This window comes from Homarus americanus, unplaced genomic scaffold (genome assembly GCF_018991925.1).
Source record: "Homarus americanus isolate GMGI-L3 unplaced genomic scaffold, GMGI_Hamer_2.0 scaffold25827, whole genome shotgun sequence".
NCBI classification, from domain to species: Eukaryota; Metazoa; Arthropoda; class Malacostraca; order Decapoda; family Nephropidae; genus Homarus; species Homarus americanus.
The window spans coordinates 4,769,321-4,794,404 of NW_024738300.1; the positions used below are offsets into that span (position 1 = coordinate 4,769,321).

The 25,084-nt window shown below is 37.2% G+C and overlaps 1 protein-coding gene across 1 annotated transcript in view; it reads right to left on the reverse strand.

The window, feature by feature from the left end:
• The window catches only part of LOC121873802, a 34,326-nt gene extending 13,885 nt beyond the window's left edge, over nucleotides 1-20,441 (reverse strand). Inside the window, exons 1-2 of the mRNA XM_042377506.1 lie at nucleotides 20,308-20,441; nucleotides 1,406-1,503 (exon numbers count right to left, since the gene is read on the reverse strand). Coding sequence (XP_042233440.1) covers nucleotides 1,406-1,484 — 79 coding nt within the window. The 5' untranslated portion in view covers nucleotides 1,485-1,503; nucleotides 20,308-20,441. The remainder of the gene's footprint in view (nucleotides 1-1,405; nucleotides 1,504-20,307) is intronic.
• Between the last annotated feature and the right edge of the window lie 4,643 nt (nucleotides 20,442-25,084).

Sequence of the window (25,084 nt, forward strand, 5' to 3'; positions counted from 1 at the left end):
CTCATACCACCTCGTAACACACCAGCAATGCTGTCAGCACATACCGAGGCGTCCCGAGTGGAAAAACAACATTCATCCCAAGGAAAACGGAGAAGAATTCTCGCAAGGTTTGCCAGTTTGCCCTCCGATAGTGCCATAGTTGACGTTTAGAGGGGGGATGGGGAGGTGGTCGTGCCCAGTATGATTTAATAGAAATAAGATTGTGATCAGAAGACCCTAAGGGGGCAGAAATTGAGTATGAATGGTGTGAGGGGTTAGAGGTAAAACAAAGATCAAGAATGTTCGCAAGTTGATCGTGTTGATCAGGAACGCGTGTAGGATGTTTAATTATTTGTTCCAGATTATTATTAAGTAAGGAAAAAGAGAGTGCCTCAGCTCCACCTGGGTCATCCCTTACAGAGTCAAGCCACTCTCTGTGATGAACATTGAAATCCCCTAGGTAGAGGATCTCGGTGTTGGGGTGTGTGGATAGCAACGACTCATGGCAAGAAGTGAGATAGTCAAAGAGTTCGAAATTATTGGTAGTAGAGTTGGAAGAACAGTATAGGAAAAAAGGAAAATAGTCTTAGCAGGCAGAGATATTTTGAACCAGATAACATCATAAAGAGAAGATTCAAAATCCGTGAGTCGAGCATACACCTCCCTTAGAACGGAAGGAGGTTTAAAAAGTTGTAGGTGGAGACTTGAAAAGGTTTGGGTGAAGATGCTTTGGTCAGTTGAAGTTCAGATAGTAGTAAGAGGTCGGGGGATGAAGTTAGTAGATGGTGCTCCACGGAAGGAAAATTGGATCTCAGGCCGCGAATGTTGGAAAAATGAAGTGTGAAAAAAGCCGATCCTCCAGCAACCGCAGTGACGTCAGTTGAAGCCCCAGTAGTTTGATGATGATCAGGTCGGCCCTGGGGTCCACAACCTTCCCGACCTGTGTGACCCATTCGAGAAGGCCCCGCTTTAATATTATTGTCAACTGATATCACAGAAGAATGAAAGAATAGAAAGAATAAAACATATCAAGAGTGAGTACGGTTATATGTGTTGTGTTGTCAGTATTAAGACAGACAATTGAGACCCTGCAATTGTGTGTACATGAGGCAGAAAGTCAGCTCAGCAACCTGGGAATTGGTCACAGTTTTCGTGATACCATATGGCAGCAGGATCTACCATTAGACAACACATTATTCTTCCAATATCTTCCCAGGCGGTAGTACCTCCCTGTTTGGTAGCTGCCCACTACATACATACATACATACATACATACATACATACATATACAGTATATAGATACATACAGTTACTAGAAAAGATTGAAAGCACAACCCTGCCTCGCTGTCTCTGCGGGCAGGGAAAGAATGGGAATTATCGACGAAAATAACGTACTTTAGTTAAAACACGTCTTTTGTTTACTTACTCTTTGGTGCCTTCAACTGTGCCATAGTCAAGATGGCAATGAAAACGAGGATGAACAGTGGCGTTAATACCGACACCATCTTGACATATCACATGCGGCTGGAACAAAGTGAGGAACATAAAATGATTATATGTTACATCTCATATTCCAAATTATACTTCCAATCACTATAGTCTAATAAACATTGCTAACAGTCTTGTAATATTATTTACTATGAATGCGATGATAATGTAGTGATAATGTTTCTAATAAGTAGAATTTGTAGATGAAAATCGCAATCACATTCACTATACCTATACAATATTTGCACTGAACGATTTGAACCTCAGTTGATATGTTGACGAGTTGATTTTCAAAGATTTTCTCATTATAGACATTTGAATATGATTATATACAGGTAGACAAACAAAGGCACACCCACATGGTGAGTATTATATCCCCTCCTCCTCCGATGGGATTATAAAAAGATATATGATTTTTTTTAATAAGTAACCGATTATAGAGCACTTCATATTACTTCAGATTTAAATACCACTCCGCCCCCACTACCCCGTCCATTAAAAAAATATATAATAATTGAAATATAACTCGATATTTTCTATACGTTTCACATGCGTTTTGGCGCAATTTTTTAGAGTATTGTCTCATTTTCGTCAAATTTCGTCTCTTAACCTTAGTTGCCCCCTTATATCATTTGGTGTTAGTAGTGAGGTTGTTTCCCAGTGGACGCTTAACCCTCTCAATATGATGACTTACCCATTGAATATGATAACACCTTACTCAAGGGATTAATTAATCATACTCAGGGGTAAAGTCATCGTACTCAATGGGTACAATTATCGTATTCAAGGGTTAAAGTCATCCAACTCAAGGGCAAAAATTAGGGTACTGAAGAAGTTAAGTCATCATACTGGAGGGGTTACTTCATCGTACTGAAGAAGTTAACACGTCTGTTCTGTTCAGAAGATTGCGAATGATTTCACAAAATATGAGGGATTTGATTTTGCTTACTTATTTTGTCATAGCATTCAAGGCTGCCTCGTATGAAAAGAATGGATTGATCTTATTCGGAATTATGTCATTAAAGTACTTGTTCACGAACATTGTCTTCTCTGTCGTGAAGCTTTTAGAGACTGGGACTAATTTTTGCAGAACTAAAGTGATATTCTCTGGCTACTGTTGTCATTGGCTGCTCTGGGTGATGCTTCTCTTGTGGGGTTCTACCTGTCTCTTCGTTCCATTAATGCGATCACGTCTTCGCTCCTAATTAATTTCTCAGCCTTCCTACCACGAACCCACGGCCCACAAGCCGATAACTGTGACCGGGGAACGCTAACCGCTGGACCACCAGGATACTAAAAGCATTCCTAGACTTTGTTATATTTCACACAAAGCCAGTTCAACGAGCTTATGGCGCTAATGAAATATATATATGGATCCTCGTGTTTCGAAGCCGGATTTGGTAAAACGTTACTCTGACCACCTAAGTGATACGGGTGGTCCCCATTAGAGGTTCACGGCGCCATAAGCTCGTTGAACAGGCTTTGTGTGAAATATAACAAAGTCTAGGACTGCTTTTAGTATTCTGGTGGTCCAGCGGTTAGCGTTCCCCGGTCACAGTCATAGGCTTGTGTGCCGTGGGTTCGAATCCTTGCGGGTTGAGGTGTTGATTGTATGTAGAAGTCCGCGTGCCTTATTAGGCTTATGAAATATATATATATATATATATATATATATATATATATATACTAGCGGAATCGCTCTTTCGCTCGGCCACGGTAGGACGCTACCCTCCGGGAGGCTACACATTGTCTCACTGTAGTGCATTAAGGTAGACCACATTTTTGGTTTTGCCATTAGCAGCAAGTATGTACAGATTTTTGCCAGTTCCCACTCTGGAGCATCCAACATAGAACTGTCCATGAGAGAAGCAAGGAATCACCAGGTTTAGGCCAACCATCTTTATGGACTGTCCCTGGATTTTGTAGATGGTCATGGCAAAGCTCACTTTAACCGGGAACTGAAGTCGCTTGAACTCAAATGGCAGGTCAGTGGTGATGAGAGGTATCCTTGGTATAAAAACGTCCTCTCCTTTAGCTTTTCCTGTCAGTATTGTAGCTTCCAGTACATGTGGCATCATGTTCTTCACCACCAGTCTTGTGCCATTGCAGAGGATTGGTGGTTCAAGATTTCTTAAGAGCATTATAGGAGTTCCAATCTTGAGAGTGAGGTGGTGAGGAGGCATTCCAGCGGGCTCCAAAGAATTAAGGAATTCTGCACGGTACTGGACTGCTTGGTCCTGGTCGATTACTGTATCAACAGATTTGAATGAGGTCTCACTGCCTGGAAGCTGTCTGAGTAGAGTCATGTTGATTTCAGCCACTGTTTCATTCTTTGGTGCCAGAATTGCGCGTTCACGCAGCCACTAGTGATCCTTCTAGTGGTGGATAATGTTTGGGTAGACCATCTTAGTTAGCTCAGTTGAGGACTTTACAGCATTTCCACATCCTTGAGGAATGATTATTTGTCCTTCTGAATCTACAGGAGAATTTCCATTCCCAATCTGTAGTAAAGGTTTGCAAACCGTCCAGCATTCTGATCTCCTTGTAGATGTACTCTCATGTTTGTGGATAGGGCGAGTGTCTGAACACTTCTCCAAAGGTATGATGCCTTGAGGCACGCATTCAATTCATCAGCTGGAGTGCTTCGAGGAATGACAGGTAGGGTCTGACGAAAGTCTCCAGCAATGACCATTGTAATGCCACCCATGAGCTGGTCATTTTCTCGTATGTCTTGCAAGGTCCTGTCCAATGCTTCAAACGCTAACTTGTGAGACATAGTGCATTCATCCCGGACTATGAGGCTGTATTTTTCTAAGAGTTTTGCCTTTGCCGATCCTTTTTTGATGTTGCACACTGGATTCTCATTGTGAGAGAGGTTGAGAGGCCGTTTAAAAATTGAGTGTGCAGTACGTCCTCCTTCTAATCGTGTTGCAGCAATGCCTGAGGGTGCCACAGCAAGAGCAATTTTCCCCTGATGACGTACTTTGGCCAACAGAAGGTTGATCAAGAATGTTTTTCCTGTCCTGCAAGGTGCATCAAGAAAGATCATACCTCCGTGCTCCGCTTGTATCGCTTGCAAGATCTATTCATGAGCCTCACCAGGTGAGGCTCATTTTCTTCAACAAAATTCACCAGAACTTTAACTGAGTAGTCTGTCTCTCTGAGCAACTCCCTTTTTTCAGCTACTGGTTCTTCTCGGTTTGGGGAAGGCAATCCAAAATTAATCAGGATTTTCCCGCATAGCTCCATCACTTTGTCTTCCAGCATGATCAGAGCCCTGTCGAACATGTCATCCATGAACTCAATCTCTTGACCAGGATGTTCTCTTCTTGCTTGATGAAGCAGATCCTCTGAAAGACTTTCTTGGTGGTTTTTCCAGAGCTGGCTTGGGTTGGAAAGTCGACATGTAGCAATCATGATGGCAAACAGGTTCCTCTTTCTCGCTGGCGATTGAGTAGCTGCTGCCTCTTCTAATGTGTCATTCCAGTGACTATCATCTTCCAATAGGCCAAGGAGATTGCACGCTTCCTGATAGGTTCTGCAGACTTGTCCGTTTACTGTCTTGAGTGCTACATTTGATGTTGGGCCACGGATGTGTTGCAAAAGTAGTCTCAAACAATAGCATTCAAATTTGTTGGAGTGAACCGTGTAGACACATCCCAAAGCATTGCCTGACTTTATCCCTGGATATCCTTCAACATCGGATCCTTGAGATCTTCTCTGGAACTTTTTCATTGAAGCCTGCCATATGTAGAACTTGGGTACGTCAACATACAGGAGTGTTTGAGCAAACTCATCTTCCTGTGAAAGCTTAAAGAATGTAGTGAGAGTCGCATCAGCAGGATTTGCCATTTGATTTTGTAGAGACTCTTCTGTGAAGTATACTCTTTGTCCATTTTCCAGGTGAACAGCCAGATGAACTACTGTTGGACATCGTTCGTGTACGGGAAAACTAAAAATTCTCCATAGGGCTTCATTGCTGCATATATATAGGCCCTGCTGAAACTGTGTCACCTCATCATGATTTCCATCCTTTTCCAATGCAAAGATCGCTTGGTCAGAGCCTTTGTTGACGAATCTGCAAACATACTTGATGGACTTGACTGAATTATATTACTCCACATTGATGTGCGCATTGAATGCTTTACTCAAAAGAGGATTGTAGGGGACCACCCATATAACATATTGTATGTATATTATGTATTATGTATGTATATTATGTATGCTGTATGTATATTATGAATGTGCTCCATTTAAATACACTATTTATTCAGCCCAGCTAGCAGCGTGTGGCAATGTATTTACCATGTCCCACATGCTTAATTAATGTGCCTGGCGACATATGGAAGCTGCTAATGTATCACTCACCACATGTCACCTAGAGACTAGTTGACCCCCATACAGAGTAAGGAGCTCCACCTCCCTTGTGTACATATCTGTTTATCCAGTAAATAGAACCTACGAAACTCTTCAGGTGTTTGTGTTCGTTCCTGTAGATAGAACTTGATACCCAGAACACATACACATATAACAACATCCATCATCACTACATATAACACCACCCATCATCACGACATATAACACCACCCATCATCACTACATATAACACCACCCATCATCACGACATATAACACCACCCATCATCACTACATATAACACCATCCATCATTACTACATATAACACCATCCATTAGCACTACTACATTTTACACCACCCATCAACACAACATATAACAACATCCATCATCACTACATATAACATCATCCATCATCACTAGGTATTAGGCAGCTACCAAACAGGGAGGTACTACCGCCTGGGAAGATATTGGAAGCATAATATGTTGTCTATGGTAGACCCTGCTGCCATATGTGACCAAGTCCCAGGTTGCTGATCTGACTTTTTGCTTCATTTACACACAATTGCAGGGTCTCAATTGTTTCTCTTACTATTGACAACACAACGTATATACTGTATATTGTTTCTCACTAATTTTGTTTTCAATTTGTATTTCTTTATGGTTCTTTATTATCATTATTACATTTTCGCCCCCTAGGCCCCGATGTGGGTCAGTTACCTGTGCCTGGGTGGGCTAATCCCCATAAAAAAAAATTTAACACCACCCATCACCACTACATATATCACCATCCATCATCACTGCATATAACACCACCCATCATCACTACATATAACACCACCCATCACCACTACATATAACACCATCCATCATCACTACATATAATATCATCCATCATCACTACATATAACACCATCCATCATCACTACATATAACACCACCCATCACCACTACATATAACACCATCCATCATCACTACATATAATATCATCCATCATCACTGCATATAACACCACCCATCATCACTACATATAACACCACCCATCACCACTACATATAACACCATCCATCATTACTACATATAACACCCTCCATCATCACTACATATAACATCATCCATCATCACTACATATAACACCATCCATCATCACTACATATAACACCACCCATCACCACTACATATAACACCATCCATCATCACTACTTATAACAACATCCATCATCACTACATATAACATCATCCATCATCACTACATATAACACCATCCATCATCACTACATATAACACCATCCATCATCACTACATATAACACCACCCATCATCACTAATAACATCCATCATCACTACATATAACATCATCCATCATCACTACATATAACACCATCCATCATCACTACATATAACACCATCCATCATCACTACAGATCGGTAAAGTAGTTTCCGAGATTCTCGTGCGGACACACACACAAACAAACACACAGACATACTTGTTTTATATATATATATATATATATATATATATATATATATATATATATATATATATATATATATATATATATATATATATATATATATATATATATTTAATATATATATATTAAATATATATATATATATTTAATTGATAAACTCAAGAAACACAATGAACCTTGCGAATTAATAAGTTTTGATGTAAATTCACTGTTCACTAGAGTACCTGTGAAAGACCTACTTTCATTTCTTAAAGATAAATTACAACTGTTAGATTTAACTATTGAACATGATACTTTCCTCAAATTGATAGAGTTATGCGTAACTGACAATGTGTTTAGAGCAAATGGGAAGTTCTACAAGCAAATATTTGGCATGAGCATGGGTAATTGTCTTTCTGCTCCTCTAGCCTGTATTTATATGGAGTTTTTTGAGTCTAGATTACTACCCAATATAGTGGACTTTATTCCTCCATGGTATAGATATGTAGATGATGTTCTTTGTCTTTGGCCTAGAAACAGTGACCCATTGGAATTTTTAGACAAGCTTAATGATATTGTCCCAAGTATCACATTCAAAATTGAAAGAGAAATAAATGGATCCCTTCCATTCCTTGATATGCTTATCATGAGAAATGGCCAAAACTACAAATTTAAGGTATACAGAAAGCCCACACAGGTAGACAGTTTCATACACTTTTTATCGAATCACCTGGAGTCTACCAAAATGTCAGTTTTTTCTGCTATGTTCTTAAGATGTCTGCGTATTTGTGACTCTGAATTTATTGACGATGAATTGAAACACATTCGTTCCATTGCACAGAAACTCGGGTACCCTTCTGTGTTTGTTGATCGTTGTTTTAAAAGGGCTAAAAAATCCTTTCATTCCTCTCAAACCAGGCAAATTCCTACACTTAAGAATATTTTGACTGCCCTATCGTAATGAATTTGTCCCGTTAGTTCGGTCCCTCAAGCTACTAAATATTAATGTTGTTTTCAAGTATGACTCAACCATTACCAATATGTTAATAAGAAATAGCCCAAGTTTGAATGTAAATGGAAGTGTTTATTGTATTCCATGTAGCAAATGTAATTGTAATTATGTAGGACAGACAGGAAAAACACTGCAGCTCAGAATCAAACAACATAAGTACAATATCAGAACAGCATCTGAAAGCAGTGCCTTGTTCGTTCATGTTAGGAATAATAATCATCCCATTGCTTGGGAAAAAAGCTTAGAAGTATTTAAATCATCTTGTGTCACAGAAAGACTTCTGGTTGAAGCTAGTTTGATTAAGGAATTAAAATCAATAAACCTTAGTGACGGTCAGTTCAAAACTGATAATATGTTACATAAATTTATTTGTCAGTGGCCCAAGGTTAAAAATGCTTTGAAAACCTTTGATCTAGATGTATGATAGTTATTTTGTGGGTCCCTTTTTTCTGACCTGACCTGACTAGTCACGTCACCCCCTTTCTCTTAAGCTCCTCTACGTGTGTGGTGTGGGGATTAGTGGATGAAATCATTATGACCTGACCTCATGTTTTTAAGGTCACCCTGTATATTTAAGCCTCTCTCTGTCCATGTAATCCAGTTGCCTCTGAAGATGTCTTGAATAAAGACGAAAGCTAAGGTGCTCCGTTGTTTCCCTTTTCCCGTGTGATTTTATCAAATATATATATATATATATATATATATATATATATATATATATATATATATATATATATATATATATATATATATATGTGCTTGGTAATAATACAGCTTTATGCACCAATAAATGATAGTAAGAAAGAAGTCATAGAAACGTTTATGAAGATTTAAAGAAAACAAAAGACCTCGAAAAGTTGGGAAAGGGACAGTAGGACCGTTAGTAGGATCACATGGGTTGGCTAATATACAATAAATGAGAGGAGAAATGTTAATTTATTTTTGTAAGGAAAACAAGATGTTAAATGCAAAAACATGGTTTGAACAACACCCTATTTCCACACTAACCTGGCCCGTAACCCACGCCCCTATTCTATGCTAATAACTGATTGGTTCATAGAAAATTCAAACTAAATGTGCTTACAATTGGTAAGCAGACCTGTTATTATCTAAAATAATCTGCACTGTCAAAATGCAAATGAATTCAATGCATTAGCACTTCAGAGAGAAAGTTAGAAAATGTTAAATATTTATCATAAAAGGTTGATAAAAATACGCATTTATACACGCGCAGTCCGGGATAGGAGGGGGGTTGGTAAAACGCTCAGGGGAACCAATCAACTACTTGTAGCTACAGACAAAGGGCGTGGCTTACGGGCTAGGTTAGCGTGGAAAGGGTATAGGCATCTCAATATGTGGGTCTCAACAAAGGCTACGTAAATAGCATTGTCAGGAATCAAATAGATTACAATATAATTCAGGGAAGACTTATAAATTCATTAACCTGAGCCAAGACCTATCCAGGGGCAAATTGTGGGTCAGACCACGAGCTAATGTTGTTTTTTGTGAGGCTAAAACTTTAATAAAGGAAAAAGAAAAGCCATGGACAAAATCAAATAGAATTTAGGTAAGCTCTAAGTACGATAACAATTTAATAATTACAGAAAATAATGTAAGAGACTAGGGAAAGGCTTTTAGGACATAGGAGGAACGAAGCTAAAAGTAAGTGGATGGCAAATAAATTTTAAAATAAAAATCAAAGGAAGAAATATGAAAAGGTAGAGCTCTGATAAAAAATAACAAAGAAATTCAAAGGGAATGCAGGCAGGCCAAGAAAATTATTATTATTACTGTATTATTATTATTATTGTTATTATTATTATTATTATTATTAATGTATTATTATTATTATTAATATTATTATTATTATTGTTGTTATTATTATTATTATTATTATTATTACAATTATTACAATTATTATTATTATTATTATTATTATTATTATTATTATTATTATTATTATTATTATTATTATTATTATTATTAATACATCCCAGGCCCCGATGTGAGTCAGTGACCTGTGCCCGGGTGGGTTAATCCCCGTAAAAAAAATATGAACTGGAAAGGAAATACAAGGAGATTGCAGATGATGACATAAGGCATAATCATAGGGAAATGTACAGAAAGTTTAAACAAAGAACTAGAAAAGAAAATATAAATGGGGTGGGATCCTGTTTGAGACAGAAGAAATAAAATAGATAAGCTATATAATGTTAAGGATAGAGTAGTGGTAAGAAATGCCAATTTTTGAAGCAAAAGTTGAGGCAGCTGTGCGCAAAATGAACATTAATAAAGCTTGTGGGGTTAATCAGCTTCCAGCAGAATTTTAAAACCAATGGGCAAGAATGGGATACATTGTTGGACTAAAATTTGTAATTCTATATATTTTAAAGGAGACCTTCCCAGTAATTTAAAAAATCAATATTTGTATTATACTTAAAATGTCAGGAGCCTTACAGTGCACCCAGTTTAAAACAATAAGCTTAGTAAGTCATGCCTGCAAAAAAATATTAAACATATTTTTAAGTAGAACAAACTTGAGAACAGAAAGTGAATTATCTGAAGAGCAAAATGTATTTTGGGCGGGAAAAGGGGAAAGGGAATCAGAGAAGCTGTATTTGGTTTGAGAATTTTAAGTGAAAGGGATTTAGAGGTCCCAAGAAATTTAAATATCTGCTTAGTTGATTTTGAAAAAAAAACTTTTACTAAGGTAAAGTACAATGAATTTATAGAGATCTTGGATGGAGTTGGCATTAATGAAGAAGATATTAAAGTGGAATGAATCTTTACAGGCAACAGGAGGCTGCAGTGTTAGAATAAAAATCTTACTAATTAGTTCACAGGTAGACAGGGAGTAATTCAAGACTGTGTTCTATCTCCAATGTTTTTATAATATATATATTCAGAATTCTTAATGAAAGAAGTTATAAGTTATATTGAAGGACTAAGAGTTAATGGTAAAGTAATATCAAGTACACGATATGTAGATGACTGCTCTTATCACAGGCCGTGAAGAGGCATTACAAATGCTCGTTCACAGATAAGTTCAAAAAGTGAAAAATATAGTTTAAAAGTTAATGCTGTAAAGACTAAAGTAATGTTGTTTCCAAATTAGAATCAAATCCTAAAAATGTAAATTATGGTAGGCAACAGGGAACTTAGACAAGTGGAAAAGTTTGTGTAGGCCTATTCGGGAGGTAACATTAGCTATGATGATACATGTATGGAAGATATAAAAGCAAAATAGGTCAAGCAAAAACAGCATTTAATAGGCCAAAGTACCTAACGAAAGGAGACATTAACTTCAATTTAAGAAAAGGGCTGCTGCCAGGCCTTATACGGCAAGGGCTGATGTATGGGTCAGAAGCGTGAACACTTTCATCAGACACCAGAAAGAGGGTGTGGAGGAGGCCTTTGACATGTAGTGTTATAGACGAATGCTAAGAATAAGCTACACTGGCATGTAAATAAATGAAGAAGTATCAAGACTAACAAAATCTTCTTGAGTAGTACTTGACATATTAATGAACAAAGTTGAGGGTAGGAGGGCCAGGAGAAGGCAGAGACTAGGATGGAAAATTTAAATTAAAAATTGGGTCTCCAGAGAGATACAAAACCTCAGAGGATTGGTAAAAACAGCCCGAGAACGTTTAGAGTGGAGGACTGTGGTCGCTCGCCCTCAGACATATACTAAATAAATATAATTGCCAATTAGAGATAAGGATTCCTGAAAATCGAAGACTCAGGGCTTCTACGAACTAGACAGAATAATAAGGTGTTGGAGGACTCAGAATATCTTTAGATGAATCCCGTAGAGCTTCAGTATTTGGCAGGAATCAGATGGGATTGGGATCGTAGAGGCCTGCAGCGCCAACTGAGTAGTAACAGTAGTATACCACATCGTTTGAAGGTAGGAGAGAGCCTTGGTTTTCTCCCACACTAGTGTCAAAATTATTACTCAGTATTCAAACCAGTTCTTGTACAAGCCGTATTACTTCTGGAGAATTCCTAATTTATTTGCCAAATAAGTGTGTTTTTCAAATTTGTTCACAAAATATTGGCGTCTTTTCTTTAAAATAATCTTAATTTATATCTTTTAATACTTTTTTTTATTTCCCCCCTTTTATATTATTACATTTATTATTATCTATATTCTTTTCTTTCAAAACTTACTTTTTTGTACGTTTGACATTTCAAAATTTGATACTTCATTGATCTTTTAATTCTACCCAATTGCCATATTTTTCAAAATTTTCTCGTACCACAAACACATCTTTTCTTATTCCTCTCTGGAGAACCACCACATGTCTTTTACATTAACCGATTATTTGAGTCTGTTCATTTATGATCTTTGGTTAAAATACAGAAAATGCTCAGATGTGATGTCGAAACTTGTCTTAATCAAATCGTCCCACGTAATCAATATTTAACACATGTTAGTATAAAATCAAGAATCACGTGATAATGATGTGTTTTTTGGGATAACGAAGGAAAGTAGATGTGATAGAAACTACTACAGGGTAAGTTTATTTTTAGTTACAATGCAAAGACTTTTTCTTAACGAGTTCATATAAACACTAAATTTGTCTACTCTATTCTTGATATCAGGTATGCATTAATTTACATCTGTAAAGAAAGATCAACCCTGTGTTTAATCTGTATACTTTACTCAAGACGTTTTGGGGTTTATACAGCAGGGATATATTTTTACTTTTTTTATCGACACTGAAAGTTATGATGTCATCGGAGGGACAAGATTTGTTTATTGATAACTATAAATTTAATGAAAGTTTAAATGACTGGAAAGTAATTTCACAGTCGTTAGTGTGTGAATCAGCCGCAAAACATTTAGGCTATCACTAAAGGAAGATAGAATATGAGGCACTTGGCTGTGATGCCAGAAAGGAGGAAAATATTTAGGTTTAGTGTAACAATAGAGATCATTAGCGACATTCTTTGTGGTCATCACAGGTGAGGACATCACAGTTGTAACGTTCACTGATTCTTCCTTCAATGGTCGAGGGTTGACACGACGGGGACGCCTGTTGACATTTCCCTTTTTGTGCCATCGACTTATCCACCTGTGTACGGTTGTGACACTTGTACCTGTCTCTCTCGCGATAAGGCGGGTCGACATGCCTCTCATCCACATCCCCACGAACCTAGCACGGTCATCCAAAGATGTTTGTTTGTATCCGTATTGATGTCCCATAGTCCTGTATGAATGAAACAGCAAAGTTTACTTTTGCAATTTCTAATTGATGGTAGTGGTTAGTAGAGATGCATCGGAACTTACTGTAGTTCCTGCCGGTTACTTCCAACAGGAACCTCGATTTTATGGAGTTCCGGTTCTGGCCGAAACTTCGGTAAAATAACCGTCCGGAAACGAAACTTTTTATAGTGGAATGTAGATTATGTAGTAACATTCAAAACATAATATTCCAACCTATTACAATACATTTAATTGACAAATTACTATACAGCTGTTGAACTGGATACGTACTGGACGTGTCACTCTGATGGCTCTGTGCCCTGACAAACAAGACGTCAAGAACTCAGGTTACACCGCAGAACCAGTTGCAGCTATTTAAGGTTCTTTACAGACCCTCGGTTCTGTGTGTATTTATAAATAAGGAGAACTGAAATTTTAAACAGTATAATTTAAAAAATACCACATGCAGTAAAGGGATCATTAATACAAGGTTTTATGTTATCTAGTAAGCATATATGATTTACCTTTGAACAGCACGGTAACTCTTTGTGAACCACTGCATTAATTAAATAATAAATAACCTAAACCTTTATATTCGTAACTTTAGTTTAACAAATAACTTTAATAAAAATTATCATGGACCAATAATATCATACAGTTCTAGGATATCTGAATGCCATGTACAGATCCGTTCACAAGTTCGTTATACACACTCAGTAAAGGGTGCATAGCCTGTTGCGCCCTTCCTGGACGTCAGGTCACTACGCCTACTCTCCCACTCAAAGTTCAAAGGATTTAATTTATAAGAGATATGAATTTAAGTTACATCTTTCAGAACTTTCGCGTATAATGATTTTGTCGAAAAGTTAATGCCATTGATAATATATCCATTAACCGCTGAATTTACGAAAAAAATAAACGAACATGACCTTCCCTGTTTACCATCCAAATAAATCCGTTAACCGTCTCAAACCTCACTCAACAGATACTACCAAGAAAAACAGTTTGAGACCTCGAGACTCGGAACGTCAGTTAGTTGATTTTTTAATTTTGTAGATCATGAACCAGAAAACGCATAACAATAACATTAAAATTCTTGACACCTGCAAGGATTTTTACTTACCATGACGATGTTTATGAAGAAAAAATAATTAATTTTAATGAATTTCCAAATAACAAAATGTTGTCTTTGTATATATATATATATGAAGTATATATATATATATATATATATATATATATATATACTTCATTTTTAGTCCATATAACACGCGGACTTTGAACATATAATCAACGACCTCACCAGCAAGGAATCGAACCCTCGACCTACTGGGTGTGACTAGGGAACGCTTACAGGCTAGGCCACAAGGACACTAAAAGCAGTTCTAGACTCTGTTATATTTCACACAAAGCCTGTTCATCGAGCTGATGGCGCCGTGAACCTCAATGGGAAACTGCCCATGCCTCTTATGTGGTGTCAGTAGCATTTTACCGAATCCAGCTGGTATGAAACGCGAGGTACATATATATACTTCATTTTTAGTCCATATAACACGCGGACTTTGAACATATAATCAACGACCTCACCAGCAAGGAATCGAACCCTCGAGGGTTCGATTCCTTGCTGGTGAGGTCGTTGATTATTTATATATATATATATTACGAAGCTTGATATCGAACAGCTCCACCCCCGTTACTCGATCTCCCGATTCGATGTTCCGAACCTCGAGTCATGGATCTAGGATACGTTGGGTGGCCCATAGCTTGGTCTCATGGTTAAACTCTCCGGAGCTCCGTATCTGTGTTGTTCAGATCTCGAACGGAGTTGTAATGAAGCGGTGCACCAGGGAGGAGGGCAGAGCACTCCAGGACGGACGAGGGTGTGGAGTTGGTGATCGCTGGTCGGCGGAGCCGGTTGTGGTTCATATCAAATTGTGTTACTCTGGCTTAGAATGTAATGTAAGTTTGTAATGTTTATGTACATTTATGTGTGGTAGGAATAGGGTGATTGTTAGAGTATTGTTTTATATTTATGTAAGTGTTGTATGAGTGTGGCGATTGTTAATGTTTGATTATTGCTGGTTGTTAGTGTTTCTTGTCTCGAACACTGATGGAGACAGCTGGCAACTCAAGGCCGTTTGTTTACTATACAACGTAGTAAACATTATGAATGAATGTAAAAGTGATTGGTTACTTAGTTCCCCGTTGCTTAATTAATGGTTGGGCTTTGTTGTTTCGCATTATATTATGCCTTTCTGCTAGTATATACTGTTAATTTGATTTTAAAATGGATAGAGCAATGAGCCACCCTATATGAATTTATGTTTAGACAATGAAACAAAAGTAAAAATCGGTAAGTATGTTAAAGAACATCATGCATCGGGCGCAGCTGTGTGCAGGCTGTTTATGAGGTTGCCTGTTTATCATTAATTTATACTAATATTGTCTTCAAACGTTTAATCCCTTTCGGGTAATTAATGCAGCTGTATGTAAACGATGCTAAACAAAACTTCTTTCTAAAGACGCTGATTTCTTGCAACACAAACTGTGTTTTCCTTCCCTGTGGGATTAAGCAGAATCATCTGTTCACTGCTACCTCTAGTAAGTGTGTGTGTGCGTGTGCGCATGTGGAGTGTGTGTGCGCATGTGGAGTGTGTGTGTATGTGTGTGTGTGTGTCAGTCTGTGTCTGTATTTAATAATGACGTTGTTCAATTGAAGGTGATGGTAATTAATCTTACGAACCATCCGTTTGATGGTGTGAATTAGTACTGTAGCATATACCTAATACTTTTACAAGCCATTATCTAGTAATATCATTGTCATTCCAAGACTATGAATATTGTAAACAGCAAATGGCATTTCTTTCGTTGAGTGACTCTTTGCGCCCCCCCCACCACCCTAAATCCTTGTTTCTGACTTGTGTCGATTACGTCACGTTTAGTCTGGTGTCTTTAAAAATGTGCATAATGTATTATAAATTTGTATCTTATTTATTTATTTATTCGTTTATTTTTTATAAATTCATGATAAATATAAATATAACGCTGACTTTATTGGCGGGAAGGTGGGGGAGACAGAGGTGTTGTCAGTGCTGACTACCCTTCCACTCCCTCAATTGTAGAAGGACCCTGCCAACATGGAATACCACACGGAGAAAATCACTGAACGTGGAAGAATAATCGGCATGAAAGAGGCTGAGTTTTCACCCACTGAAATTGCACGAGAATTGGGTTTTTCTCGGTCAACTGTATATTATTGGATTAAGCGATGGGAAGAGGAGGGAAGTTTAAAGGACCACCACAGGACGGTAATGCCGCGCAGAACAACACCTGCACAAGTTGAAGCCATCCGGAATTTCGCTGAGGCCAACCCCTTCAAGACTTCATTTTCAATAAGAGAGGATCTACAATTAAATATTTCCCCTTTAACAATCAGGCGAAGACTTCACGAAGGAGACATTCACCATAGAACTCCCGCCACCAAGGAGAAGTTAAATGAACGACATCGCGAGGGCAGGTTGCAGGTTGCTCGACGGTATGCTGAAGAAGGCTTACATTTCTGGGGAAGAATAATATTCATTAACAGATATATATATATATATATATATATATATAGAGAGAGAGAGAGAGAGAGAGAGAGAGAGAGAGAGAGAGAGAGAGAGAGAGAGAGAGAGAGAGAGAGAGAGAGAGAGAGAGAGAGAGAGAGAGAGAGATCAGATTCATGTGGATAATGTCACTGCCATGCAGGACAGAGGTTCGTACACAAAGAAAGAAAGAAATACATCATATTCATTATCAGTATGTATAGGTCAGTGGTTCACATACATTGGACGTCATATTCTAATTGAAGACAAATCAGTGTGGGTTAGCAAATTTGAGATAAACAGCAAGAATGTCCTCAAGCACCCCCGATTCAATGTAGTAATTACAAAGGTCAACCACGGAAAAAATCAGAGAGGGAAACGGAGACAAAGAAACAACTGTATAACGACACAATTCCTACAATATGTAATGGTCCGATCACAGCTGTCCGATCCGGCTCTTGAAGGCACATGTGAAGAGGAAATTGATCTTTTATATTCCAATCTCATAATCTCATATTTAATAAGTTCATGTCATGCCTTTCACAATATATTTATGTATTCTTGGATAACGTTTATTGTTGTAACCGCCCAATGAGCGACTGTGGGATAATGAGACCCTTGCCCGTAGGACTCGATTGTTCTTTATTTGAGTAGAGTGGGGTGATAAACCATATAAAAACTTACGTGTTTCGGGTCTAATGTAGGACTTATTAGCTCCCTGACTTGTTAGCTCACTGGACGGCTAGAGACTATCTTCTGAACCCCACAAGGAGCGAGTCAGCCCGAAGCAAGGGCATCTGTTTCACATTTAACACCTCAGCAAAGTTTGTTGTCAACACTGGCTCTCTCCTGTCTCCCTTTCTTTCTCTCTATCCCTCTCTTTCTCCCTCTCTTCTAGTTTATCCTACTGTGGCGGTAACAACTGTAATGGTTGTATTTGTATATATTTTTCTCTTTTCAGTTATTATAACAAATGGGAAGAAATCTTTGCCAAAATACCAAACTATGTTACAACGTTACCCCACAATTATTTCATAACTTACAATAATGCTCTAACACTCACGCACACTTGCATATACACATACACATACGCACGCGCTCGTGAAGAAAGTCTATTTCAACGGAGTCCCTTGCTGTTTTTATTAATTATAAAAAAATTATTACATTAATTAATGAAATCTCGTACTGAAGGTGTAGCTAATGCGGTAGCATATGTATTGTATTGCATTGTATCCATTACGATTGTCCTCCGAGTATACTTAGCTTATATATTTCAAATGACATTTCTTTCGATTATTGCTTGTTTGTCCGCAAAAAACCTTGTTTTTAAACTGGCTCATCGGAGGATCTCATTGGAGTCTTTCATTTCGTAAAAACTGTGTAGTATCCATTTAATGAAATATAATTTAAACATAAATAAATAGATAAAAATAAAACATTATATATAAATTTCTCTTTCCAGGGAATGTAAAATAAATTATTTCATTAAATAAACTAAATAATACTGTTTCATTTATACAACTATTTTCACAGACAAGCATTGACACACACACACAGGCTAAGGCACACACGCACACACACACACTTACTTGAGGTAGCAGCGAACAGATGATTCTGTTTAATCCCACCGCGAATTAAAATAGCAGTTTGCGTTGCATGAAATCAGCGTCTTTAGAAAGAACTCTGTTTAGCATCGGTTACTTAGGACAGGATTAATTAATCGAAATGGATTAAATGTTTGAAGATAATATTAGTATAAATTAATGATAAACAGGCAACCTCATAAACAACCTGCACACAGCTGTGCCCGATGTATGATGTTCTTTAACATACTTACCGATTTTTACTTATGTTTATTTATCTAAATATGATTTCATATAGGTTGGCTCATTGCTCTATCCATTTTAAAATCAAATTAATAGTATATACCAGCAGAGAAGTATAATAAAATAAAAGACAACAAAGCCCAACCATTAATTAAGCAACGGGGAACTAAGTAACCAATCACCGATCACTTTTACATTCATTCATAATTTTTACTAAGTACTATCGTAAAGAAACGGCCTTGAGTTGTCAGCTGTCTCCAGCAGTGTTAGAAGAATCTTGAACGAGACTGTACAATACCTGAGTAAGACTGAGTAGTGTTGTAGCAATAGGCTAAACATGAGGTGAAATGTAAGCAAACAAAACTTTCGAGTTTGCGGGGGTCGGTTCCCGCCCGGTTCCTGGTAAGGTGTCCAGCTCAGGAACATAAGTACGTAACACTATATATTTTTAACCTTGGGCCACTGACAAATAAATTTATGTAACATATTATCAGTTTTGAACTGACCATCACTTAGGTTTATTGATTTTAATTCCTTAATCAAACTAGCTTCAACCAGAAGTCTTTCTGTGACACAAGATGATTTAAATACTTCTTAGCTTTTTCCCAAGCAATGGGATGATTATTATTCCTAACATGAACGAACAAGGCACTGTTTTCAGATGCTGTTCTGATATTATACTTATGTTGTTTGATTCTGAGCTGCAGTGTTTTTCCTGTCTGTCCTACATAATTACCATTACATTTGCTCCATGGAATACAATAAACACTTCCATTTACATTCAAACTTGGGCTATTTCTTATTAACATATTGGTACTGGTTGAGTCATACTTGAAAACAACATTAATATTTAGAAGCTTGAGGGACCGAACTAACGGGACAAATTCATAACGATAGGGCAGTCAAAATATTCTTAAGTGTAGGAATTTGTCTGGTTTGAGAGGAATGAATGGATTTTTTAGCCATTTTAAAACAACGATCAACAAACACAGAAGGGTACCCGAGTTTCTGTGCTCCGTTGTTTCCCTTTTCCCGTGTGATTTTATCAATATATATATATATATATATATATATATATATATATATATATATATATATATATATATATATATATATATATATATATAAATGTGTGTGTAAAGACCTTAAATGCATTATTAGCAACTTACATGTGAAAATGACAGCCTGTATATGCAAAGAGACTAAAATTTACTGGTCAACTAAGAAATTGTGTACGAAAATAAAATATACGGTTGAGCAAGCTTAGGGTGCCAAGAAGACTTCAATTCATCTTCTTGAAAATTTCCGAAACGATTCTCTATGTAAAACAACAACGGAGATTCACAGAAATATTAGTCCGAGAAAATATCATTGTATGAGTTTTATTTGAACTTACTGGCACAGCAGGTGGGGCAGCAAGGAGATTATGAAACGGCTTGTTAGCTGTCTGATGTGTTGAGCAAGACTGGCTGGTGAGCGCATCGGGACCCATTTATTAAGGAGTCGATTTCACTGGTTATTTCATTGGGTGACGTCACAGAGTAGACTCAGTGAGAAAAGTTTTTATTAAGTCAGTGTTACTCTCTGTTTCTCGGGTTTATATGAGTTAATGTGGATTTACAGAAAACAAAAAGGGTGTTCATAAAGGCCTTTACCAGTTTTAAATGTTTATTACAAAAAAACCAAAAGGGATAGAATTATATAAAAAAAATGCATCAAGTTCCTTGGCTAATCAAGTTTTTGCATTTGCTTTAAAGGTTCTTTTGAACTAATGTCTACTGTGTTGTTGAAGATTAAAAGTGGTGGTATCTATACAAGAGACAGCACACTGTCATCTGGCTTCCATGAAATTGCATTTTTCATGCAAAAATTTTTTGCACAGTTGTGGTTGGTACTTGCAGTTCCCTAAGTCTTTCTCACGGTCGGATTTTTCTATATCAGCGTTGTTCATCTGATATCTGGTTACTCTGTTTACATCTAGGCCAAGTACGTAAAATTTGTCCACATTAAATTTCATCTGACATTTTTAAGATCATATTTTTTTTTTTTTAGATCTTCCTTTAGTTTTGCGGAGTCTTTGTCAGATTTAATTATACGCCCAATTTTATAGTCATCAGCAAATTTACTTCCAGTATGTTGCTGTCTACGCCTATATCTATATTGTTTATGTGTATGATAAATAATAATGGTCCAAGTCCTGAGCCTTGGGGTAATCCACTAATAATGTCACACCAATATGATTTAGTGCCATTAATGCTGACTCCCTGTTTCATGTCCTTTAACCACACCCTAATCCAGTTTAGAATATCTCCTCCAATTCCATGAACCTCCACTTTTCGTTTTAGCCTTACCTAGGGCACATCGACGGGTTTGGTGAGGTCAGTCCAGTTGAAGTGAAGGTAGAAGCCATCAACAACCTACCGATTCCTGAGACCCGAAAGGAGGTCATGAGGTTTTTGGGTATGGGTGGATACTACAGACGGTTCTGGTCAAACTTCTCTCAAGCTGCGACTCCATTGACTGACTGAGGGATTTTGGACTCAGTAACTTCTTAATAATAGTGATAATATTTTTGTGTGGAGTTAATATTTCTTAAATAATTTTGATAGTATTGTTTTTTAATGGTGTGTCACCAATTGATGCCAGAGAATGAGGGAACTGTTTTTCAGATGAGTTTTCTCCCTTCTGCTGCAAGTGATACTGTGATTTAGTTCTTTTAATGCATTTAATATTTCTTTATAATTTCAATCTCAGGTATAACATTTGTTCCCCAGAGTAGTGTTAAGTTAGGTTAGGAGGTGTGCATCAGTTGGGGTAATATAATTTTGTTGAGTGCCCTTAAGGCCTATTCATTGTAGAGCTATTAATTTCTTATTTTTTTTTAATACCATTTTCTCAGTGATTGATATTATTTTGTTTAAAACCCTTAAGGCCTGCATCTGTTGGTGTAACATAATTCTACTGAGTGCACTTTAGGCCTATTCATGGTGGAATTAATAATTTCTTATTTTTATACCATTTCCGCAGTTGTGGATATTATTTTGTGAAAACCCTTAAGGCCTGTTTCATGTGTGCAAGCAACAGTTCTTAATACTTTGAATTTATTGTTGTCTAATGAGGCATTGTCTGAGTTTCTAATAATTTCAATATCATGTATAACTTTTATTCCCCAGAGCAGTGTTTTAAGTTCGGGTTAAGAGTTGGGCATATGTTGGTGTACCATTATTTGATTATGTCTGTAGTGTTGGAGGGAATATAAGTGTAAAAATTTTACAGTGTGTCTCATTAATCCCGATCACAGACGCTATCCTTCCACGGGTCACGAAGAATTCATTTTGTTTGTAAATTTAAGTGTTCTTGTGCTGGTTCGGGTTTTTTCTCCAAGGGGGCACTTACACTGCAGTTACCATCTAAAAAAATTTAATAATCCCCTAGTCAAGCGAAAATTAATTGCCAGTAATTCCGACCGGATATATATATATATGCAAGTAAATCACTGTAGGTGCGCGTGATCTAGGTATATGCTGATAACGACAAGGAAAGAAGAAAACACGAAGTTCCCAAGCGCTTATATATGTATCCGGTCGGAATTACTGGCAATTAATTTTCGCTTGACCAGGGGTTTATTAAATATATATATATATATATATGTATATATATATATATATATCTTGATAAAATCTTACGGGAAAAAGGAAACAACAGAGCACCTTAGCTTTCGTCTTTATTCAAGACATCTTCAGAAACAACTGGATTACATGGACAGAGAGAGGCTTAAATATACGGGGTGACCTTATAAAACATGAGGTCAGGTCATAATGATGTCATCCATTAATCCCCACACCAACACACACGTAGAGGAGCTTAAGAGAAGGGGGTGACGTGACTAGTCAGGTCAGGTCAAAAATAAGGGACCCACTAAATAACTATCATACATCTAGATCAAAGGTTTTCAAAGCATTTTTAACCTTGGGCCAATGACAAATAAATTTATGTTACATATTATTAGTTTTGAACTGACCATCACTAAGGTTTATTGATTTTAATTCCTTAATCAAACTAGCTTCAACCAGAAGTGTTTCTGTGACACAAGATGATTTAAATACATTTTAAATACATTTAAATACATTTTATATTTTTTCCAGGCTAGAATTATATTGTTTTGTTTTTGTGTATGTGAATAGTTTATATTATTAAAGTCAGTAACACTGTAATAGCATTAAAAATGAGACGTTATGTCAAGTACGATGTTTGGGTCAGTCAGCAACCCATATCAAGCAGAGGGGTTAAGAGCCAGTTTGGAGCTAGGCACAAGCTTGGGTAACCTCTGGACCTTTAGACTGGCCTGTGTTGTCAGTTGACTTTTGTCTTCAATCGATCGGGTGATGTACTTATGGTATTCAATGTTGAGGCTGGCTGGCTGTATTTAGTGTCTTATGTATTCAGTGTTTTATGTATTTTTGTCCTAGAATCGCATATTGATTTAGTTGTCAGTGATATTGAAACCTAAAAAAATCTATTATGTTCATGTGATTAGCTTTATGTCTTTGTTATTAGTGGTAAGCGTTTGTAAAAATATTTATACATTTTATTTAAGTTTCCTTTCTTCAATCACCAAGTATTTATTTATTAAAAGGGGTTGCATTTAATCCATACATTGCACCGTAGTTGGAGTTGTTCTTGATACAAATTTAAGAACCATATATTGTAATTTACTTTAAATATATTCACTTTTAGTTTGTTTTGAGCCTTACCGTTTGACACGTAACAATTATATGTATATATATATATATATATATATATATATATATATATATATATATATATATATATATATATATATATATATATATATATATATATATATATATATATATATATATATATATATATATATATATATATATATATATATATATATATATATATATATATATATATATATATATATATATATATTATTATTATTATTATTATTTTATTATTATTTTTTTTTTTAAGTTATTGTGGACAGTGTCCCAGTTCTAAATATGTTATGTATGTCCCAAAAGAAACTATACAAATATGCGAGATTACGTCATGGGGGCAGGCGAGTGCCTGAAGGATGCTGGCGTTGACCGGGCCTCAGTAGCTCCAGGTCACTAACAGGACGGACTTCAAACTACGCGTTCCTCCAAGGAAAACTACCCCGTGGTCTCGTCCCTTCCCGCGCGTTCATCCGTGTTGCAAGTAAGTCTGTATTCGATCTCAGTGTTTAGGTAGGGCGGAGAAGAATTTAACAGTAGTTAACAAAGTACTCCTTTTACAGGGTCACGAGACCCCACTTGGTCGGTAGTTGGTGGTTGATTGTTTGTGGCTTGGAAGACATAGCTGGCTACTCCCAGGGTGGATACCCACCCGGCCGGCGATCCGACAGATGTCCCTATTTACCAAACTACCGTGACTGACCACAGAGCTTGGATGTGGTCGATCTGGTTCATCGAATCTCACCACCTTGGTTCATACAACACCACAAGATCCACCCTCACATCTCTTCAGTCAGTCAGTGAAAAATCTTACAAACGGGAAAGTAGAACCTCTCCCTCAGCTGGGCGGGGTTCATTCTGGGTTTACTCTGAGGTGGCATAACTAGGCGGGCTGACGATCGGTCTCTTAGAACAGAAGAACATAAGAAAATAAGGAGTCTGCAATAGGCCGGTTGGCCTGTGCATGGCAGCTCCTGTCGAGAGTTACTACCACTCTCTATCATCCATGAATCTATCTAGCCTCCTTTTGAAACTTTCCAGAGTTCCCGCACTTACTACAAAGTTGCTAAGCTTGTTCCACTCGTCCACCACCCTATTTGTGAACCAGTTTCTTCCTATCTCCCTCCTAAACCTAAACTTATCCAACTTCAATCATAAGAACATAAGAATGGAGGAAACTGCAGCGGGCCTATTGGCCCATACTGGGCAGTCCCGTTTACACCCAACCCCTATTGCTCATATGAGCATCCAACCTATGTTTGAAACAATTCAGCATATTCGAGTTAATGATGATATTTGGTAACTTGTTCCATTCATCCACTACTCTGTTTCCAAACCAGTGTTTACCTATTTCACGCCTAAATCTAAATTTGTCTAATTTAAAACCATTGTTACCAGTTCGCTCCTGGTTGGATAGTTTGAGTACCT